Source organism: Dipodomys ordii, unplaced genomic scaffold, assembly GCF_000151885.1.
Source record: "Dipodomys ordii isolate 6190 unplaced genomic scaffold, Dord_2.0 Scaffold154, whole genome shotgun sequence".
Lineage (NCBI taxonomy): Eukaryota > Metazoa > Chordata > Mammalia > Rodentia > Heteromyidae > Dipodomys > Dipodomys ordii.
In genome coordinates, this window is record NW_012267370.1 from 574,609 (window position 1) to 595,584 (window position 20,976).

Sequence of the window (20,976 nt, forward strand, 5' to 3'; positions counted from 1 at the left end):
ACCCAGCTACTCTCCAGCCCTTACCTGCTCCACCGTGGCAGGATCCATAGCCTCAATGCGCGCTGCAGCAGCTTCGTATTCGTCCTCACTGTTGTAGCCAGCGCCGACCTCCTCTCGCTCCGGACTGCCCCCGCCAACTGCGCCAACCCCGGCAGCTTGTCGCCGTCGCTTGCTGTGCCCCGGTCCCGAACAACAGCCGCCCACGCCCACGGTGCCTCCCACGCCCACCACCACGCCCGCCGCGCCCACCCCCGCGGCTGCTGCGCCAAGCGCGTCACCTGGACCGCCGCCGGGACCACCCGGACCTCCGCAAGGAGGTGGAGAGGCTTGTTGTGGACGAGGGCCTGCCACTGCTCCTGGAGGCACGGAGAGTGCCCACCGATGGAGTGCGCCAGGGGGCCCCGGTAGTGGGCCCTGGGGTGGTGGTGAAGCACGGGGACGGGCACCTACGACGCCCGAGTCGCGGTCGCGGTCGCCACCACCCACGCCAGTGCCGCCGCCGCCCACGCCCACACCCCCGCCGCGACGCGGCGCTGGGGGCAGCGGCCCAGGCGGCGGCGGCTCGTTGGTGGAGTCAGCGTCGGGAGGTGGCGGCTTCTTTTTGGGGAGAATAGTCATGGCGGCACCGCCAAGTACCCCCCAGCAAACTCAGCGCGAAGCACGATGGGATAGAACCCGGATGAGGGGGGCTACTGTACTGCGCGGAGCACGACGGGAGCTGCGAGGCCCGGATAGAGATTTAGGCACTGGTTCGAGGGCCGTAGGCGGTATGCAGGTCACGCCCCGAGGAGATCCCGGATGTAAAGTCCCCCAAGTTTTTTTGCTACCTCCTTCCGGGCTTGGGCTACAGAGAAAACAGAACCAAAACAACACCTCTTCGCTCCACCCCCTTACAGGTTCTGGAACTATAGGGTGGGGCCCCCAGGAGTAGCGCATGCGCGCCTGGACACAGCCCCGCCTCTTGCTCGGAAATACGTTGGCGAAAATCGCCAGCTGCCACAACAATTGCGATCACTAACCAATCGAAGAAGCTGTGTGGGCCCTCAACAACGTCCGCCGGCCAATCAGAAAGAAGCGCTCGCCCTTCCGTGTTCTCCGTCTTAAAATTTTAAAGTAGGCACCCTTGTTTTCAGCATTTCTTCTTGTCAGTCCATTTCTGTCTTTCGCTTCTCTTCTTGAGGCTCTAATTCATTAGCGTGGATACTGCAAAAAGACAGCAAGGCCCCCTGTTCGCTTAGAGCGCCTCGGCCCCAAGATTCCAGCGAGAACACAGCTCGACTAACTGAACATTATCAGCATTCTCGGCGCTTAACATACCCTTGTAGCGTCAGTTCCGGCTCCACCCGTCGGCATAGAAGGGGCGGTACTGCTTCACCCGGCAACAGACTGAGTCAGCGTTTATTGGTTAAGAGACGCTGTCACTCACTTCAGACAGACCTGTGCTAAGGCTGGTTCCAGCCATCGGGAATAAGCTGTGAGGGTGTTTAAGGAAACAGACACGCCTTGTCTGGCAGCTCCGCCTTCTTGTCCTCTTGTTGACCTCTCCGCCCCTATAACTAGTGCGCAGGCGTAGCACTGTCTATATTAGGTTTTTTTTTTTTGTTTGCTTGGGGCTTTTTGTTGTTGTTTGTTTATTTTTTGTGCCAGTTTAGGGGCTCGAGTTCAGGTTCTGGGTGCTCTCAGCTTTTCTTTCTTTCTTTTTTTTTTAAGCGTAAACTGAAGCTCTATTACTTAAGCCCACAGCTCCACCGTTGGCTTTTTGGTGGTTAATTGGACATAAGCGTCTCCCGGACTTTACTGGGCTGGCTTCAAACACTGATCCTCAGATCTCAGCCTCTTGAGAAGCTAGGATTAGAGCCGTAAGTTACCTGAGCCCAGCTGCATTTTTCACAAATTAGAACGTTTGCTTAGGTTGAAAGACTGTTTATGAGCTAGCTCTGTGACCAACCAGTGCATCACAATGCTGTCAAAAACAAAATATTCCTGGCTCCGGCGCTGGTGTGTCACGCCTGTAATCCTAGGTACTCAAAAATCGAAGATCTTAGGATCCCAGTTCAAAGCCAGCCTGGGCAGGACAGTCTGTGAGGCTTTTCTCTCCAATTAACTATCAGAAAACCGGAAATGAAGCTGTGGTTCAAAGTGGTAGATCTCTAGCCTTGAGAAAAAAAAAAAAACAGGGACAGTACCCAAACGCTGAGTAAATGTCCCACGACCAACAAAAATCCCTGCTGCTGAGCAGCTGGAGCACAACTGCACTAAGGTTGACTCTTCTGTCCTCATCTGAGCAATCTTTTGCAATTCACTTAATACCCACTTCATCCCATTTCTATTTATCCTATTTGAAGTTCAGAGATGAATGCTAATAAGTGGCCTGGTGTTATAACTGGTGCATAGTAAGTGATCCATAACCAGTTTATGGATGATGGTGTGTGGAAGTATCCTGGGATTTGGTGGAAGACCTCAGTTCCAGGCACAGATGTATCATTATGAACTGTGTCTTTTTGATATCCATCAAATGTAGGATATCAAGAATGGGATAAACTGGGCACCAGTGGCTCATGCCTGTAATTCTAGCTGTTCAATAGGCTGAGACCATAGGATCACAGTTTGAAGCCAGCCTAGGCAGGAAAGTCTCTGAGCTTTTATCTTCAATTAACCACAAAAAGCCAGAAGTAAAGCTGTGGCTCAATTGGTAGAGCACTAGCCTTGAGTGGAAAAGCTAAGGGATAGAGCCCAGGCCCTGAACTCAAGCCCCAGTTCTCTCCCCCCTCTCTGTCTCTCTGTCTCTGTCTCCCTGTCTCTCTCTCTCTCTCTCTCACACACACACACACATATACACACACACAGAACTAGGTGCCAGTATCTAATGCCTGTAGTAATCATAGCTACTCAAGAGGTTAAGATCTGAGGATCTTGGTCTGAAGCCACCCTGGCCAGACAAACACCAAAGATTCTTATCTCCAATTAACTAGCAAAAGCCAGAAATGGAGCTGTGGGGGACTGAGAAGGTGGCTCAGTGGTAGAGCGCTTGCCTTGTATGCATGAGGCCCTGGGTTTGATTCCTCAGCACCACATAAACAGAAAAAAAAGCTGGAAGTGGTGCTATGGCTCAAGTGGTAGCGTGCTAGCCTTGAGCTGAAGAGCTGAGGGACAGCGCCCAGGCCCAGAGTTCAGGCCCCACGACCAGACCCCCCCAAAAAAAAGAGAAATGGAGCTGTGGTAGCGTGCTAGCCTTGAGCTGAAGAGCTGAGGGACAGTGCCCAGGCCCTGAGTTCAAGCCTCAGTACTAGCACAAAAATAAATATAAATAATTGATTATTAAATTATTGTTTGTATTTCACTTATAAGCAACTTGAAACAAGAAGAGAGAAGATAAGTGATTCTTTCACTCAGGGATTAGAACAGGTGAACTTAAATCTCAGGTCTGTTGCATGGAGATCATTCACACACTGCACTAGTGGAACTGGTAGTCCAGAAGAGGGAATGTAGTGGACATCCAAACTGAAAGGAAATAGCCCAAACTGAGAGATGCTTTTATTGGGGTTAAATTCATAGTTGTTGGTTATCAAGATTCCTGGGCTTATGCCTATAATCCTAGATACCCAGGAGGCTTGAGATCTGAGGTTCAAAGCCAGCCTGGGGAGGAAAGTCTGTGAGACTCTAATTAATCACCAAAAAGCCAAATTGTAGAGCACTAGCCTTGAGCAAAAATGCTCAAGGACAGTACCTAGGCCCTAAGTTCAAGCCCCAAGACTGGCACAAAAAAGAAGGCAGGAGTAGAGCTGTGATTCAAGTGGTAGAGCCATAATCTTGAGCAAAAAAGCTCAGGAACAGTACTCAGGCCCTGAGTTCAAGCCCCAACTCAGGCACATATACACCAAAAAAAGAAGCCTAAGTTGCTTCAAATTATGTGTGGCTCTGGGTCTCAGCTTCTCCATAATGCAAATGAGGGAATAAAGCAGATGATGGCCCTTCGCCTGTCTTACTGGCTATAGAAGTAAATTCTTCACCTTCTTTCATGTCTCCAAGATCCTCATCTTCCAGAATACTTCACCAGCCATCCACTTTCCACATTTCCCCCACACACACACACCCTTTCCACTTGTTGAAATGAACTGAGATCAGTGATTTTAATAATCCCCTAATCTGGGCTGGGAAGGTGGCTCAGTGGTAGAGTGCTTGCCTTGCATACATAAGGCCCTGGGTTCGATTCTTCAGCAACCACATAAACAGAAAAAGCCAGAAGTGGTGCTTGGCTCAAGTGGTAGAGTGCTAGAGTTGAAGAGCTGAGGGACAGCACCCAGGCCGAGTTCAGGCCCCACAACCAACTAATATATATATATATTCCCCTAATCCAACCCAACTCCCCACACCCAGATTCAGAAATTGCTTAGTCCTCATCTCTCCTCTCAGGTTTTATTGACTGATGGAAACTACATCTTTGTCAGCTGCCAGCTCCATAGGGACAGTGCTGGGGACAGGGAATCTGAGATGATGCCAGATTTCAGCCTGAGAGCCAAGTTCCAGAAGGTGACCCAAGAGGGCAAAGAGGAGGAATATGTGGAAAGGAGCTAGAGCTGTGGGGAGGGAGGTGATGAAGTTCCTCCTGTAACTACCAGAGTTTAGGAGAGCTTCAGCCCTTATACAGTTCTGGAGTCCTGCCCAAGAACATGGAATCGGCACAAGATCTCCAAACACAGCCCAGTTCTTGCTGACTGCCAGACTCTTATCTCAGCCAGTCCAGACTCCAGCCCAACCATGAAGGAAGCAACCCAGAGAAGAGAGGAGGAGGAGGAGGAGGCGGAGGAGGTGGTGGTGGTGGAGGAGGAGGAGGAGGAGGAGGAGGAGGAGTTGTTGTTGTTACAGGTGGCCCCTCTGATCAGGGCAGATGTAAATGCTGCAGCAAACTGGTCAGAGGCTTTGCATATTATCAAGGCAGCAGCTGCTATTGCTAGAATTTGCTGGAAGCCCAGCAGAGGGAGAACAGGATGGCAGAGACCCATTTCCAGCAGCCAGGGAAGAGGGCGGTGATGATGTTTGTGCTATCTGTATGTTGGGAGAGGCAGCCTGGCCCCTCAGCTAAGGCCTGGGCGGGGGGCGGGGGGGAGGTGGCAGGACAATGCTGAGGACACAGCCCTTGAAGCCCATGGTTGCATTCCAAGCTTCAGAATCTGGGAACTGCTGGGCCTGATGGAGGGTGAGAATCTCTCCTAGAGGTTAGATCAGGTTCCCTTCTCTAAACTCTCCTTGCCAGGCCAGAACTCTGACATCTGTCTGAAGGCCAGATGGGAGTTGCATGCAAGAGGCCCGCTGGGAGAAAGGGGCCAGTCCTACTGTGTTAGGGGCCAAGAAGACCAAGGCCCTGTGGAAGTCTAGTGCTTCGGCTCCCACCTGGAAAATGGGGGTGGAGGAATTTGCCCATTCCCAGCTCTTTCCCCACCCAGTGGCCTATTCCATGAAACTCCATTGCATAGTTCTTGGCAGGGAGCAGAAGGGATCCCCAGACCTTCCCCTGTCTGCCTCCCCAAAATATGGCTTTGGAAAGGAGTCCCCAGGTATGAAGAGAGCCCTCTGAATGGACAGGCCCACCCCTCACAGAGAAGAGATCTTGACAGTCTCAGGGAGAAGGCAAGGGGTACCCAGGCTGGAGTTCCTGAGGGTGCTGCTGGCTCTGTTACCACTGCCACCAGGGGAGGAAGGTTGGCTCTCATCTGGTGTGTTGGCAGGAGGGGTGGGGATACTGATGATGGCGGCCACGAAGTCCCGGCTGTCGCAGTTCAGGTCAAGACTGTCATGGGGCTTGGCATTCAGGCTTGAGCGGCTGTGGACAGGGGTAGGAAAGGTTGAAGGCTCTTCAAAAGTTATCTTAATACTTGCCACAGCCATTTTGGAATTTATTTAGCACCTACTGATCCCCAGAAACTTCATTAAATGTTCCCTTTTCATCCTTAATGATGGTTGTAAGAGAGTAAGGGCTCTGGAGTCAGCTAGTCCTGGGTTCAAATCCTGAATACACTTTTTACCACACTAAACCTGTCTCAGCATGTGAATAATAATATACCTCATGGGATTGTGGTAGAATGCTAATGAGATACTAACATGATATAAATTGCTCAGAGCAATGCCTGAAACCTAACAGATGTACATATATGTGCACTTACATGTAAGTATACATGTACACACTTTTTGTTTGGTATTGAAGGTTAAATCCAGGGCCTTTTGTGTGATAAGTACATACTCTACCATTGAGCTACATATACCTCATGCCTACATAAGTATTACTACCTATTGTTTCTCCTAACAATGCCAAAATCCTTGTAAAGTTCTATATTGGGAGATGGATATGGTGGTATGTGCATGTAATTCCAGCATTTGGAGGCTGAAGCAGAAAGGTGGTGAGTTCCAGGTTAGCATGGACTATATGATAAAACTCTGTCTTGGCTGAACACTAGTGACTTATACCTGTAATCCTAGCTACCAGAAGGCTGAGATCTGAGGATAGCAGTTTGAAGCCAGCCTAGGCAGGAAAGTCCAGAGACTTTTTTTTTTTTGGTCGGTTGTGAGGCTTGAACTCTGGGCTTGGGCGCTATCCTTGCGCTCTTCAGCTCAAGGCGAGTGCTCTACGGCTTGAGCCACGGCGTCACTTCCAGTTTTCTAGTGGTCTATTAGAGATAAGAGTCTCATGGACTTTCCTGCCTGGGCTAACTTTGAACCCCAATCCTCAGATCTCAGCCTCCTGAGTAGCTAGGATTACAGGCGTGAGCCACTGGTACCTAGCCAAGTCCAGAGTCTCTTATCTCCAATTAACCACTAGAAAAATGGAAACGGACCTGTGGCTCAAAGTGATAGCATACTAGCCTTGAGCAGAAAAACTCAGGACAGCACCCAGGTCCTGAGTTCAAGCCCCACAACTGTCAAAAAAAAACCCTCTGTTTCAAAAACAAAAACAAGCTGGGCATGCCTGTGGCTCATGCCTGTAATCCTAGCTACTTAGGAGACTGAGATCTGAGGATCTTGGTTTGAAGTCAGCTCATGAAGGAAAGTTTGTGAGATTCTCATCTCCAATTAACCAAGCCAAAAAGCCAGAAGTGGAGCTATAGCTCAAGTGGAAGAGCATAAACCTTGAGCAGAAAAGGTCAAGGTCAGTGTTCAGGCCCTGAGTTCAAGCCCCAGGACCAGTGTGCTTGTGCGCGCGCGCACACACACACACAGAATCTGCACTAGACTCTATCCTCATTTCTATCAGAGATGCCAGTCTAGTGTCCCTCCTTCAGGCCAGGACTCTGACAAAATCTTTTTTTTTTTTTTTTGTCGGCTTGAACTCTGGGCCTGGGCGCTGTCCCTCAGCTCTTCAGCTCAAGGCGAGCACTCTACCACTTGAGCTACAGCGCCACTTCCGGTTTTCTGGTGGTTTTATTGGAGATAGGAGTCTCACGGTCTCTCCTGCCCGGGCTGGCTTTGAACCGCGATCCTCAGATCTCAGCCTCCTGAGTAGCTAGGATTACAGGCGTGAGCCACCAGCGCCCGGCTTCTGACAAAATCTTAACAAATGCTTTCCCTGACCACACTCTAAAACTGTACCATGCTTAGGTATGGATCACTGATAAAGAACTTGCCTCCTATGTGTAGGCCCTGAGTTCCATCCCCATGACTGGAAAAAAAATCATCAATTAATTAAAAAGTAAAGAAAAAGCACCATATCACCCTTTTCTCTGTACTCTCTAGCCATGATTACTGGTTTCTTTTTCTACTTGGTGCTTACCTACTATATACTCTGATTTTCTTTTCTTTTTTTTTTGGGGGGGGGTCCGGTCGAGGGGCCTGAACTCTGGGCCTGGGCGCTGTCCCTCAGCTCTTCAGCTCAAGGCGAGCACTCTACCACTTGAGCTACAGCGCCACTTCCGGCTTTTTATGTGGTGCTGAGGAATCGAACCCAGGGCCTCAGGCATGCAAAGTAAGAGCTCTACCACTGAGCCACCTTCCCAGTCCCTACTCTGTGATTTTCTTTAATTATCTTGATTTTTTTTGGTCAGTTGTGGGGCTTGAACTCTGAGCCTGGGCACTGTCCCTGAGCTCTTCAGCTCAAGGTGAGCACTCTACCACTTGAGCCACAGCACCACTTAATTATCTTGAAAATATAGGATAGTTTCCTTTTTTCTTTCCTTTCCCTTTCTTTCTTTCTTTCTTTCTTTCTTTCTTTCTTTCTTTCTTTCTTTCTTTCTTTCTTTCTTTCCTTCCTTCCTTCCTTCTCTCCCTCCCCCTCCCTCTCTCAGTGCTGGGGGTGGAACAAAAGGCAAGTATTCTACCACTGAGCTATAATCCCAGCCAGGGACAGGTTTTGTGTTTTGTTTTTTTTTTGCTTTTTTCTTTTTGGTTGGCTGTGGGCTTGAACTTGGGGTCTGGACACTATCCCTGAACTCTCTCTCTCTTCTCTCTCTTTTTTTTTTGCTGGTCCTGGGGCTTAAACTTGTGGCCTGGGCACTATTCCTGAGCCTCTCTGTGCTCAAAGCTAGCAATCTACTACTTAAACCACAGCGCCACTTCCAGCTTTTTCTATTTATGTGGTACTGAGGAATTGAACCTAGAGCTTCATGCATGCTAGGCAAGTACTACTACGCCACATTTTCAGCCCCTATCCCTGAACTCTTTTTTTTTTGTCAGTGCCTGGGCACTGTCCCTTATCTCTTCAGCTCAAGGCCAGTGCTCTACTGCTTGAGCCACAGCACCACTTCTGGTTTTCTAGTGGTTTATTGGAGATAAGAATCTCACAGATTTTCCTGCCTATGCTGGCTTTGAACTATGAGTCACCAGTGCTTGGCTTCCCTGAACTCTTTTGCTCAAGTCTAGTTCTCTACCACTATGAGCCACAGCACCACTTCTGGTTTTCTAGTGGTTAATTGGAAATACAGAGTTTCATGGACTTTCTTGCCCAGGCTGGCTTCAAACATTGATCCTCATACCTCAGCATGCTAAGTAGCTTGGATTATAGGCATGAGCCATAAGCTTCAGGACAGAATTTTTTTTTTGTCGATCATGGGGCCTGAACTCTGGGCCTGGGCACTTTCCCTCAGCTCTTCAGCTCAAGGCAAGCACTCTACCACTTGAGCCACAGCACCACTTCTGGATTTTTCTGCTTATGTGGTGCTGAAGAATCGAACCCAGGGCCTATGCATGCAAGGCAAGCGCTCTACCACTGAGCCACCTTCCCAGTCCCAAGGACAAAAATTTTTGTCTGTTCTGTTCCCTGCTATATCCCGAGTGCCTAAAATTCTGTGGCATACAGTAGGTGCTCAATATTTTTGTGTATGACAGTACTGAGGCTTGAATTAATTGTCTCATACTCTCATATTGCTTGCTTACTTGAAGCTGGCACTCTACCACTTGAGCAAAACAGGCACGTCTGGATTTTTGCTGATAAACTAAGAGAGTCTCTCTACACCTGGTTTCAATAAATTATTCTTTCTTGTGCCAGTACTGGGGCTTAAATTCAAGGCCTAGATGCTGTTCTTTACTTTTCTTTGTCAGTTGTGGGGCTTGAACTCTGGGCCTGGGCGCTGTCCCTGAGCTCTTCAGCTCAAGGCTAGCGCTCTACCATTTGAGCCACAGTGCTACTTCTAGTTTTCTTTTTTGCTTTCTTTTTTTTTTTGGTTGATCACAGGGCTTGAACTCTGGGTCTGGGCTCAGTCCCTCAGCTCTTCAGCACTCTACCACTTGAGCCACTGTGCCACATCCAGGTTTCTGAGTGGTTTAATGGAGATAAGAGTCTTATGGAGCCCGGCTCCAGTGGCTCACGCCTATAATCCTAGCTACTCAAGAGGCTGATATATGAGGATCACGGGCAGGAAAGTCCCTTAGACTCTTATCTCCAATAAACCACTAGATAACTGGAAGTGGCGCTGTGGCTCAAGTAGTAGAGCGCTCGCCTTGAGCTGAAGAGCTGAGGGATAGCACCCAAGCCCAGAGTTCAAGCCCCACAACAGACAAAAACAAAAACAAAAAAAGAGTCTCATGGAGATTCCTACTCCAGCTGGCTTTGAACCAAGATCCTCAGATCTCAGCCTCCTGAGTAGCTAGGATTACAGGCATGAGCCACCTACACTCAGCTAAGTTTTAATTTCCATCTTTTTTTTTTCTTGTCATTCTTGGGGCTTGAACTCTGGGCCTGGGTGCTGTCCCTATGCTCTTCAGCTCAAGGTGAGAACTCTACCACTTGAGCCACAGCGCCACTTGCCACTTCTTGTTTTACTGGTGGCTGGCTAGTTGGAGATAAGAGTCTCATCGACTTTCCTGCCCGGGCTGGCTTTGAACTGTAATCCTCAGATCTCATCCTCCTGAGTTGCTAGGATTACAGGCGTGAGCCACTGGTGCCTGGCTGTTCTTTATTTTTTGGGCTCAAGGCTAGATCTCTACCACTTGAGGCACAGCTCCACTTCTGGGTTTTGGGTGGTTTATTGGAGATAGGAGTTTCATGGACTTTCCTACCAGGCTGGCTTCAACCATAATCATCAGATCTCAGCTTCCTGAGTAGCTAGGATTAAGGCATGAGCCACCAGTGCCTGGCTCAAAATATTATTTTTTTAGTTAAAAAAATTTATTATGATGCTTGGAAAGTGGCTTACTGGTAGAGTGTTGCCTAGCATTCATGAAGCCCTGGTTTCGATTCCTCCGTACCACATAAACAGAAAAAGGTGGAAGTGGAGCTGTGGCTCAAGTGGTAGAGTGCTAGCCCTGGGTAAAGAAGCTTAAGGAGAGTGCCCAGGCCCTGAGGTCAAGCCTCAGGACTGGACAAAAAAGTTTTAATTGTTACTATACAGGTGATGTAGCTGGGCACTGGTGGCTCATGCCTATAATCCTATCTGGTTCAAAGCCAGCTGGGGCAGGAAACTCCATGAGACTCTTATCTCCAGTAAACCACTCAGAAAACTGGAAGTGGCACAGTGGCTCAAGTGGTAGAGTGCTAGCCCTGAGCTGAAGAGCACAGAGACAGTGCCTAAGCCCAGAGTTCAAGCCCCACAACCGACATACACACACACACACACACACAAAAGTGATATATGCAGGGGTTACAGTTACATACTTCAGGTAAAGAGTATATTTCTTTCTGGACACCCCTTTCCTCACTCTCTCCCAGTTAAAAATAGTTTTTTCTTTTTTTTGTCTGGTCGTGGGGCCTGAACTCTGGGCCTGGACGCTGTCCCTCAGCTCTTCAGTTCAAGGTTAGCGCTCTACCACTTGAGCCACAGCGCCACTTCTGGCTTTTTTCTTTTTGCTTATGTGGTGCTGAGGAATCGAACCCAGGGCCTCTGGCATGCAAGGCAAGTGCTCTACCACTGAGCCATCTTCCCAGCCCCAGTTAAAAATATTTTATTGTATGTGTGCCAGTCCTGGGACTTGAACTAAGGGCCTGGGTGCTAGCTCTTTTGCTCAAGGTTAGTGCTTGAGTCATAGCTACACTTCCAGATTTTTATTGATTGATTAGAGATAAGGGTCTCATGGACTTGTCTGCCAGGCTGGCCTCAAACCAGGATCTTCTGATCTCAGCCTCCTAAGTATCTAAGATTACAGGTGTGAACCACCAATACCAGGTTCAACAAAATTATTTTTTGAGATAGGGTTTCACTATGTTTCCCAGTCTGAGCTTAAAGTTCTGAGCTCAAATGTTCCTTCTGATTCAGCCAGCCTCCTAAGGAGCTGGAACTATAATCATGTGTCACCATTAATGTCCAAATTGAAAGAGGAATTTCACATAAGATAAATTCAAGATCTATGTATGAAGTTTGAATTTGAACTTGAGTTGCTAGGCTTAAAGTCATGACATCTCATACCCACTGGTCCAAGTGCTATGTCCTTTCACCACCCCCATTGCCATCTGTGGACAGCAAGTAGGACAGGTGCTTACCTTTGAGGGGCAGGAGTCCTTCGCAGTCCTGCCAGTGTATCCAGTTCCTGCATGCTACCAGGGCTGACTGAAGCAGTGGAATTGGCAAGGCGGATGGCACGGCGCTTGGCTCTGCGGGGGCAGCAAGATGATAACAGGTTGCCAGGCCCCATTGGCTGGGAGGATACAGAGGTGCTACGGCTAGTGCGGCCACCCAAAGACACAGCTCCCAGGGCCTCACTGAAGGTTAACTCATCTGTGAACTCATGGCACTGTAGGAAGAAGGGAGGCAGGGTTATTGGGTACATCATGGGAGCTAGTCTCCTCCCCTGTGCCTTTGATTAAATTGTTCCTTTCTTCCTGGAAGTCACCCTCTTTTCCCATCCCTTGCTCATTCTTCAATCTCTTTCAAGAAGCCTCGTGTCCGCCTGGCACTGATGGCTCATACCTGCCATCCTATCTACGAAAGAGGCTGGTGTGATCTCCACTGTTAGTAGCAAGCCTCCCTACTGCCATGCCACCTCTCCCTCAGTCTCACCGTTGTCTTCTCTAGACAGTGCAGCAAATGGTGATGCTGTTGTTCAAAAGCAGACCGGTTCCTGACACACAGAGCCTGTCCCTCCCCGCTGCCACTGTCCTGGTAATGCAAAGAACAGAAAGAGGTGAGCACTTTCCTCCCCTCATCCCTGCTTACCCCACCTCCCTATCTGGGTCCCTCCCTACCTCAAGGCCTCCATTTTGCTTGTACTGCAGGAAGGCATTGGTGGTCCCACTCTTTGCCAACCGGATCCTTGCCAGGCGTACCTTCTATACAGTTGGAGACAAAGTGGATGAGCCCAAAAATAGATGGGCTCAAGGTGTGGGGAATTAGGGGTACTCAGAAGAAAGATAGGGTTACCTGCTGTGCTCGGCGCTTATCAGCACGTTGGTTCTGGTGGTAGATGCGGCTAAAATTGGATACAATGACTGGTACAGGCAGGGCAATGACCAAAACGCCACTGAGTGAACAAATAGACCCAAAAATCTTGCCAGCAATGGTACTAGGCACCATATCTCCATAGCTGGGAAAGGAAGAAGGTAGGTCAAGATCAGGAAAAGTGCTCACCCACCTCTTAGACCCCCCCCCATTGCAGTCTATCCAACCCTGACTCACTCTGCATCCCTGGACAGACCCTTAGTCTCTCTGAGCCTCAGTTTCTTGGCTGCCTCTTTGCCTCTACCACCTGCTGACTTCATCTGAGCTATGTGCTAGGTATCTGAGTCAGATAGAAATGTATTAATACAAAGGAGAGAGGAAAAACAAAGGAGGAGGCAACAATGCTTGATAAGAAATGTACTCATTACCTTGCTCATGTAATTGCAACCCCTCTGTACGGTATTTTGTTTGTTTTGGTGTTTTTGTTTTTATTTTTGTCGGTTGTGTTGAACTCTGGGACTGAGCACTGTCCCTCAGATCTTCAGCGCAAGGCTAATGCTCTACCACTTGAGCCACAGCGCCACTTCTATGTATGGTATTTTCACAATAAAAAACTTATTAAAAACTTATATACGAAATTAATAAAAGATTCTGATTAAAACTGAAAAAATTTAAAAAGAAACAAAGGAGAGAGGAGAATAAGGAAGCCAAAAGCAAGTAAATATAGGCTCCTGGGAAGAGAGTCCCACCACTACAAGCCAGCCAAGGGGCTCTGCAACCTGAAAAGAATGTTCTATTAGGTTTGCATATCTCTCTACATTCTCAGAGCAAGGAACTAACAAAGCTCAGGAATACACAGCATACTGGAATTCCAATCACAAGACCAATTGGAGCTGCACAGAAATGCTACCTCTGTGATCTTCAGCTTTTAGGCCTTTCCTCTTTGCCCTAGAATGGCTGGCTCTTCCTTATTTCTGTGTCTTGCTTTATTCACATCAAGTCTCTGTTCCCAAGGTGTCCCAACTTCTGGCTCTAGAATGTGTCACCTCAGATTGTCTCTCAATTATGAACCATGGAAAGTCATCCACTTACCCTCACAGAGCTGTTATGAGGACTGAATAGGGCAAAAGGCATCAAAAATACCCAGTATCAGGCTGGTATACAGCTCAGTGGCAAAGCAATCACCTAGCAAGTACAATGTCCTGGGTTCAATCCCCAGTACAAAAAAAATGAAAAGAAAAAAAATAGAGTTGAAAAACAAAGCACCAAAAATACCCAGTATCTCAGGGTTGAAGGTATGGCTCAGTTGGTAGAGTGCTAGCCAATGAGCGAAAAGTGTCAGGTACCCAGTTCAAATCCTAGTCTTAGATCCCCCCAAAAAAAATACTCAGTGCCAACTTGCTGTCAGGGCTTAAAACTGGTTTGATGAACTAATCCTGAACCTCCACCTAGAATTAATTTCTACTCCTTACAAACCACAAATCAACATTTCTTCTTTCCCTCCCCCCCCCCGCCTTTTTTTTGTGCTGGCACTATAGTTTGATCTTAGGACCTGGGTGCTGCTTTTAGCTTTTCCTTTTTCTTCAAGATGAGTACCACTTGAACCACATCCCCACTTCTGGCTTTTTGGTGGTTAATTGGAGATAAACATTCTCACGGACTTTCCTGCCTAGACTGGTTTTGATCTGAAATCTTCAGATCTCACCCTCCTGAATAACTAGGATTACAGGTGTGAGACACCAGCACCTGGCCTCCTTTATTTTGCTGGTACTACAGCTTTGAACTTGGTCTGGGAGCTCTTTTAGGTTCAAAGGTGGTACTCTTCCACTTGAGCATCACCTCTACTTCCAGAGTTCTCCTTTTTTTTGATTAATTTGAGGTAAGAGTCTCATGGATTTTTCTGCCTGAGCTGGCCTTGAACCATGTTCCTCAGATCTCAGCCTCCTGAGTAGAATTGTAGGAATAAATCACCAGAGCCCAGATAAGCCAACTTTCTATACCTCTATTAAGGCTCTGAGCAAGCAGTCACTCATTCTAGAGATATTTAGCACCAACAGTATACTTAATCCTAGCAATGGAAATTTACAGAAGGATTACAGCATCTGTCCTATACAATATCTTTAAGAGCATCTGGAGGAAGCCAAGCCTGATAGTATATGCCTAGAATCCCAGATTTGGGAGGCAGAGGCAGGAGAATTACAACTTCCAGGACAGCTTGCTCTATATAGTGAGACCTTGTCTCCCTCTGTCTCGAAGAAGAAGCAACAGCAAAACAAAACTACCAAACAAAAGGAAGTCATGGTGCAAGAGGTGTGACTCAAGTGGTAGAGTGCTTACCTAGCGATGAAGCCCTGGGTTTAACTGGAAGGAAGAAAGGAAGGAAAGAAGAAAGATAGGAAGGAAGGAAAGAAGGAAGGAAGGAAGAAAAAGGAAGGAAAGAGAAGGGAGAGAAAGAAAGAAGAAAAGAAAGAATGAGAGAAAGAGAGAAAGCTATTCATGAAGACTGGGGATGTAGTTCAGTAATAGAGCCTGTGACTAGATATATGAGACACTATGTCCCATCCCCAGCAAACCTACCTCCCCCCAAAAGAATTTCATGACTTTGAGGATTCCATTTGGTACTTGTATCCTAACTCTGATTTCTGGCAGGGATTGGCAGTAAAAATAAAATAGAATAAAAATGCTGAAAATACCTTTTGGGAAATGCTAAGGAATCACAGAGCCCCAGAGGTAGCCCCACACAGCAGAAAACTCTGGAAGTTTAGAAAATGCAGATCAAAAAGGAAGGAAGCTCAGCACTGGTGGCTCACACCTTTATTTCTAGCTACTTAGAAGGCTGAGATTTGAGGATTGTGGTTCAAAGCCAGCCCAGGCAGGAGATCTGTGAGCTTCTTACCTCCAGTTAACCACAAGAAAACTGGAAGTGGAGCTGTGGCTCAAAGTGGTAGTGTGCTAGCCTTGAGCAAAGTGCTCAGGGAGAGTGACCAGGCCCTGAGTTCAATCCCCACAACTGAGAAAAAAGGAAGGGGAAAAAGGGTGCCAAGAAGCCAATAACTATATTTACTACACAAGAAACATTCAGAGAACTCACAACTGAATCCTCTTTAGGATTCGTTTTCTACTTTACAGAGGGGGAAACGGAGACCCTGAGAAAATGTCAACAGAAAGAATAGTTAAGTCAAACTTAAACCCAGATCTCCTGACCTCGAAAATCAAGGTATGATCAGAGCTTGGAAGGACTAGAAGATTAAGTACAACTCCATAAGTCTTTACAGATGAACAAACTTAAGAGAGCAGCCAGGTACTGGTTGCTTACACCTGTAATCTTAACAACTCAGGAGGCTATGATTTGAGCATAGCCATTCCAAGCCAGCCTGGGCAGGAAAGTCCATAAGATTGTCTCCGGTTAACCACCAAAATGCCACAAGTGGAGATGTGGATGAAGTAGTAGAGTATCAATCTTTTATTTTATTTTTTTATTTTTGTCGATCATTAGGCTTGAACTCAGGGCCTGAGTGCTGTCCTTGAGCTTTTTCTTTTTCACACAAGGCTAGCACTCTACCACTTTGAACCACAGTGCCACTTCCAGTTTTCTAATGGCTAATTGGAGATAAGTCTCTCATGGGGACTTTCCTGCCTGGACTGGCTTTGAACCTTGGTCCTCAGAGCTTAGCCTCCAGAGGAACTAGGATTATACCAGTGAGCCACCAGTGGTGTCCTGCTAGAGTACCAATTTTAAGTGAAAAAGCTAAGCACCCAGGCCCTGAGTTCAAGCACTAGTACTGGAACATGCACATAGGCACTAAGAGAGAGGGGTGAGGAAGAAAGGAGGAGCAAGAGAAGGAAGAGGAGGAAAAGGAGAAGGAGGAGAAACTGGGTGTGGTGGTATATGTTTGTAATTTCTTTTTTTGGGGGGGGGGCAGGTCGTGGGGCCTGAACTCTGGGCCTGGGCGCTGTCCCTCAGCTCTTCAGCTCAAGGCTAGCACTCTACCACTTGAGCCACAGCGCCACTTCCGGCTTTTTTCTTTTTGCTTATGTGGTGCTGAGGAACGAACCCAGGGCCTCATGCATGCAAGGCAAGCGCTCTATCACTGAGCCACCTTCCCAGTCCTATGTTTGTAATTTCTAATTCCAGCACTAGGGAGACTGAGACAGGAGGATCAAGAGTTCAAGGGCCAGCCTGGGCCATATAGCAAGATATAAGAGAGACAGACAGACAGACAGAGAGAGACAGACAGACAGACAGACGGACAGAGACAGAGACACAGAGAAAGAGACAGACAGAGAGAGGTGCTAGCTTAGCATGTGTAAGACCACAGAGAGACACAGAGGTCATTTATCTAACCTTGCAATTATGCAGACAGGGTGAGTATAATAGAGCAATGGAGCACCTCCAAACACAGGAGGGCCAGCACTTACCCAAGTGTGGTCATGGTGACAATAGTATACCAGAAGGCTGCAGGGATGCTTGTAAAGTTGGTCTTACTGGTGCCCTTCTCAGCATAGAACATGACAGTGGCGAAGATGATGATGGCCATGGTGAGGGAAAAGAGGAGAAAGCCCAGCTCAGAGGCACAGCTCTTGAGTGTGTAGCCCAGAATCCGCAAGCCCTGTGAGTGCCTGGAGAACTTGAAGATGCGGAAGACCCGAAACACACGCAGAGTGACAAAGGCACCCGAGACGTCATCGTTCTTGGGCACAAAAAGCCCTATATAGTAGGGCAGGATGGCCACCACGTCGATGAGGCTCATGACACTTCGCAGAAAGCGGCAACGGCTGGGGGCGGCAAAAAGCCGCAGGAGGTATTCCCCGGTGAAGATGAGCACACAGGCAGTGTCCATACAGAAAAAAGCCATCGGGAAACGGTCACCACAGGGCTGCTCCCTTGGGGGCCTCCGGGCAGGACCACGGCATGGGATGGTCTCCACCACATTGGCGATGACCGACACAGCGATGAAAAATCCAGTTACGTAGTAGAAAACGAGGGCCGCGGTGCTTGTGTGTGGGTTCTCGAAGGCCCGCCAGAGCCGCTGTCGTAGGGAGCTGCCCGCAGGCAGGGCTGGGCCCTCCCCAGCCTGTTCAGCCTCCTCATCCTCTGCCAGGCGCTCAGCGTTTTCCTTCTTGCGATCCCGGTACTCTTCAAGGCAACAGTCACCCACAAGCTCGGGGACCAGGCCATAGAAAGCCAGCTCCTCATCGAAGGCCTGGATGCACTCCTGCCTGGGACAATGAAGCCTGCCTGTTCTGTAGAAGTTCAGCACGTGTCGGAACATGTCCGGGTCACGATCGAAGAAGTACTCGCCTGAATCAGCATCGTAGAAGAACTCTTTCTCTGAGCTGCCCAGTAGGGTGTCTGGGTAGCGATCCAGCGTGTTTTTCCAGGTCTCGAAGCGTCGTCCACTTACATTCACCACCAGAACCTCATCTCCTCGCGATGCCTTCACCCCGGGTGCGGGAGGCAGGGGTTGCTGGGCCAGGGGCAGCCAGCCCACAGCTGCAGCCCGTGCAAAGGGCAACCACGTGGCTACTCCTGCTGCCATCCTGAGGGGCTCCCCAAGCTCTTAGAGACTTGGGGGTGAGGTGGCCGTTTAGGAGAATGTAGCTGTCTCCAGGATGATGGAGGCTTGAAGAGGCCCTGGGCTACTTGGACAAGAAACTACAGGTGTCTAGCGAAGCCAAGATGAACCAGGAGGAGGAACTACGAGAGAGAGAGAGAGAGAGAGAGAGGAGCTTGGGGGGCTTTTAGAGGGACTAGGAAGGGTCTGAGTGGTGTCCTGAGAGGTAAAGAAGGGTACCGTCAGGTTTAGAGAGATGGAGATGACTCTAGAATGGTTAGCATGCTCCTAACAAATGTGGGAGGTATCTAGAGGGACCAAGAAACAGATGGGGAACTGTCCACACTTGAGTTCTCAGGGAAGGAAAAAGGGCTTGGAATACTTTGACCACATTGGAGAGAGGATAGGGGCATCCAGAGGTGGACCCAGAGAGGCTTGAAAGAGGTTGAGTGTCTGGAGCCGGGGGGTCTAGAGGGAGGATTGTCCAAACCTTCAAGACCTCTGGGGGAAAGATAAACGGATTAGAAATCCCTTGTGGGTTTAGAATGGGGGTTGGAGCATCTCAAGGGTGGCTACAGAGCCAGGAGGTTGTAAAGAGGCTAAAAAGTGTCTTGGGAGTGCTTGGAGCAGCCAAGAATAGCCTGGGGGTGTTGGCTACATTCTACAGGAGTTCTGGGGGAAGGCAGAAGCCAGGGCCCACTGGTAGGGGCTATCGAGAAGAATGGGTTAGCTAAAGGGGTGGACCCGGAGCTGGGTTTTTAAGAGACTGGTAGGTGTAGGGGGAAGTATATCTAGAGGGGCTCAGGAAGCCCCAGGTCCACACTCCAAAGAGTTTTTAGGGAGGGAAAAAAAGGGATCCAAGGAATCCCAAGGAGCTGGGATTCAAACTGCAGCAAAGTTGGGCACAGACCCTGAGCATCCAGGGGAATTGCAAAACACTAAGAGGCAGGGGTTCCCCCCCTCCTACCTCAAGATGTGCTGGAGAGGGGGTGGGATGTTGATAGGGAGTTGGGCGTGTCTCCAGGGAGGGGGCTGCTGGATTTGGCAGGAGGCTGGGGTAGGGGAGGCCGGGAGAGGACTGGGTACCACAGTTGGGGGCAGGTCTGGGGAAACCACACCCGCGGGGCTGGTGATGTACTAGGCAGCAATAGCGGCTGCAGGAACAGAAGACAGCAGCCACAGCCAGGCCTAGGAGGGAAGGCGGCACCGGCAGGAGAAAGGGGCTGGGTCCCTGGAAGGACAAGGTCCAGTGGGGATCCCTTGAGGATATCCCAGGATGGGCTAGGAGGTGGGGGCTGGACTAGGGAAGGGCAAGGAGAGCACTGCTGGTAGTCCCTTCCCCCTCCCCATAGGGCGGTCCTCACCTGTGTCCCCGCTGCTGCTGCTGCAGCAACAGCGATGGGGCTGGGGGTACCAAACACCGGAGCTCCAGGCCCCCTCTGCAGAGCTGCTTGAGTTGTCTTCCTGCTCCGGCTCTCTCTCCCCGCCCCTCCGAGCTTGCTGGGAGATGGAGTGAGAGGCAGGGAGGGGCCTCCTGGCTCCCCGAGCCCCCTCCCCTAGGATAGCCAGAGAGGGACCCTGGGGAGACTCCGCCTCCTACAAAGCTGGTTGGGCCTCAGTCGCGTCATCTGGAAAATGGGGGTGGCAGCGAGTGTTGCCAGTCCTCCCCACCTCCTTCCTGGACTCCCCCCCTCTTCCTGCCCAGCTCTTACCCGCTCTACCCCCAGGGGCACCCCCACCCCCACCCGCCTGAATCAGCAGCACTTAGCAGATCGGATCGATGGGGAGGCATCCGTTAATGGCCCCAGAGCGGGAGTGCCACGGAGAATGATGCAGCGCAGTGTCCCATCCCCGCCCCCCAGGCTGTGAAAGGGCAGAAGCCGGAGTGGGGTGGTATTAGAGGAGGTGTTTCTCTAGATAGCCCGGTCTCTAAAGAGACCCCCTGGAGAACATGGGTCAAAGTGCCAGCTCTAAACAAGACTTCTTCCAGTGTTGGAACTGTAATACCCATCTTCTATCCTATTTTCGGGTGTGGAGAGGAGTAATGGGAGTGCTGATAGGGACAACCCCGGTTCTACCCTCAGCCTGGCAGACCCTTTGCCAAGGCAGGGCTTCCTTATCTGTCCAGATCCAGTGGCCTCAAATAATACTTTTTCTAGAGAGGGCTCTGTGCCTGGGTGGTGAGAGGAGTACTTTGTATGGAGTGCCTCTGGCAGGCATAGGAGGGTACAGACCCCAACTATGCCACTGACTTGCTGCGTCCTTGGGCAAGTGACTTGCATTGTTTCCTCAGTTGTTAGATGGAGTTATACCAACTTAAGTGTCATTGGAAGCTTGCACTGAAGTGATGTGATATGGCACTGGGCCTGGCAGGATGCTTTATTTATTTTTTTCTGAGACAGGGTACCTTGGTTGGCCTCAGCTTTGTGGTGCTGGGGTTACCGGTGTGTACCACCATGCCCAGCTAGGATGCAACATATTAAACAACTAAAGGTGTGTTGTGAGAGGGGGTATAGTAAGGCAAGGCTAAGCCTAGCCTTTCAATCATATACCCGCCCATAAAAGCCTCTATTTTATCACACACTTCATCTGTCCATTCTTCCATCCTTCTATCCACCAATCCATAT

General features: G+C 49.3%; 2 protein-coding genes across 3 annotated transcripts in view; both read right to left on the reverse strand.

Annotated features, from left to right (window-relative positions):
- Positions 1-1,392, reverse strand: part of Otud5 (OTU deubiquitinase 5) — a 41,076-nt gene extending 39,684 nt beyond the window's left edge. The window contains exons 1-3 of one of the 2 annotated variants that reach the window (XM_013032373.1): positions 1,318-1,392; positions 1,020-1,203; positions 25-844 (exon numbers count right to left, since the gene is read on the reverse strand). In XM_013032373.1, coding sequence (XP_012887827.1) covers positions 25-618 — 594 coding nt within the window. In that variant the 5' untranslated portion in view covers positions 619-844; positions 1,020-1,203; positions 1,318-1,392. The other variant, XM_013032374.1, reaches the window with a different exon arrangement.
- Positions 1,393-5,235: 3,843 nt separating this feature from the next.
- On the reverse strand, positions 5,236-18,590 carry Kcnd1 (potassium channel, voltage gated Shal related subfamily D, member 1). Its single transcript, XM_013032366.1, has 6 exons — positions 17,214-18,590; positions 12,777-12,939; positions 12,602-12,685; positions 12,417-12,515; positions 11,900-12,150; positions 5,236-5,821 (listed from the first exon to the last, which is right to left on the reverse strand). Exons 1-6 carry the CDS (start codon positions 18,332-18,334, stop codon positions 5,593-5,595), a joined length of 1,947 nt encoding a protein of 648 aa, XP_012887820.1. The 5' UTR covers positions 18,335-18,590; the 3' UTR covers positions 5,236-5,592.
- Between the last annotated feature and the right edge of the window lie 2,386 nt (positions 18,591-20,976).

Coding starts and splice junctions, on each gene's coding strand:
- Kcnd1 (XM_013032366.1), bottom strand. CDS start 18,334: ATGGCAGCAGGAGTAGCCACGTGGTTGCCCTTTGCACGGGCTGCAGCT. Junction 12,940..17,213: donor GTCACCATGACCACACTTGG/GTAAGTGCTGGC, acceptor TTCCTTTCCCAG/CTATGGAGATATGGTGCCTA. Junction 12,516..12,601: donor AGCAAAATGGAGGCCTTGAG/GTAGGGAGGGAC, acceptor TTGCATTACCAG/GACAGTGGCAGCGGGGAGGG.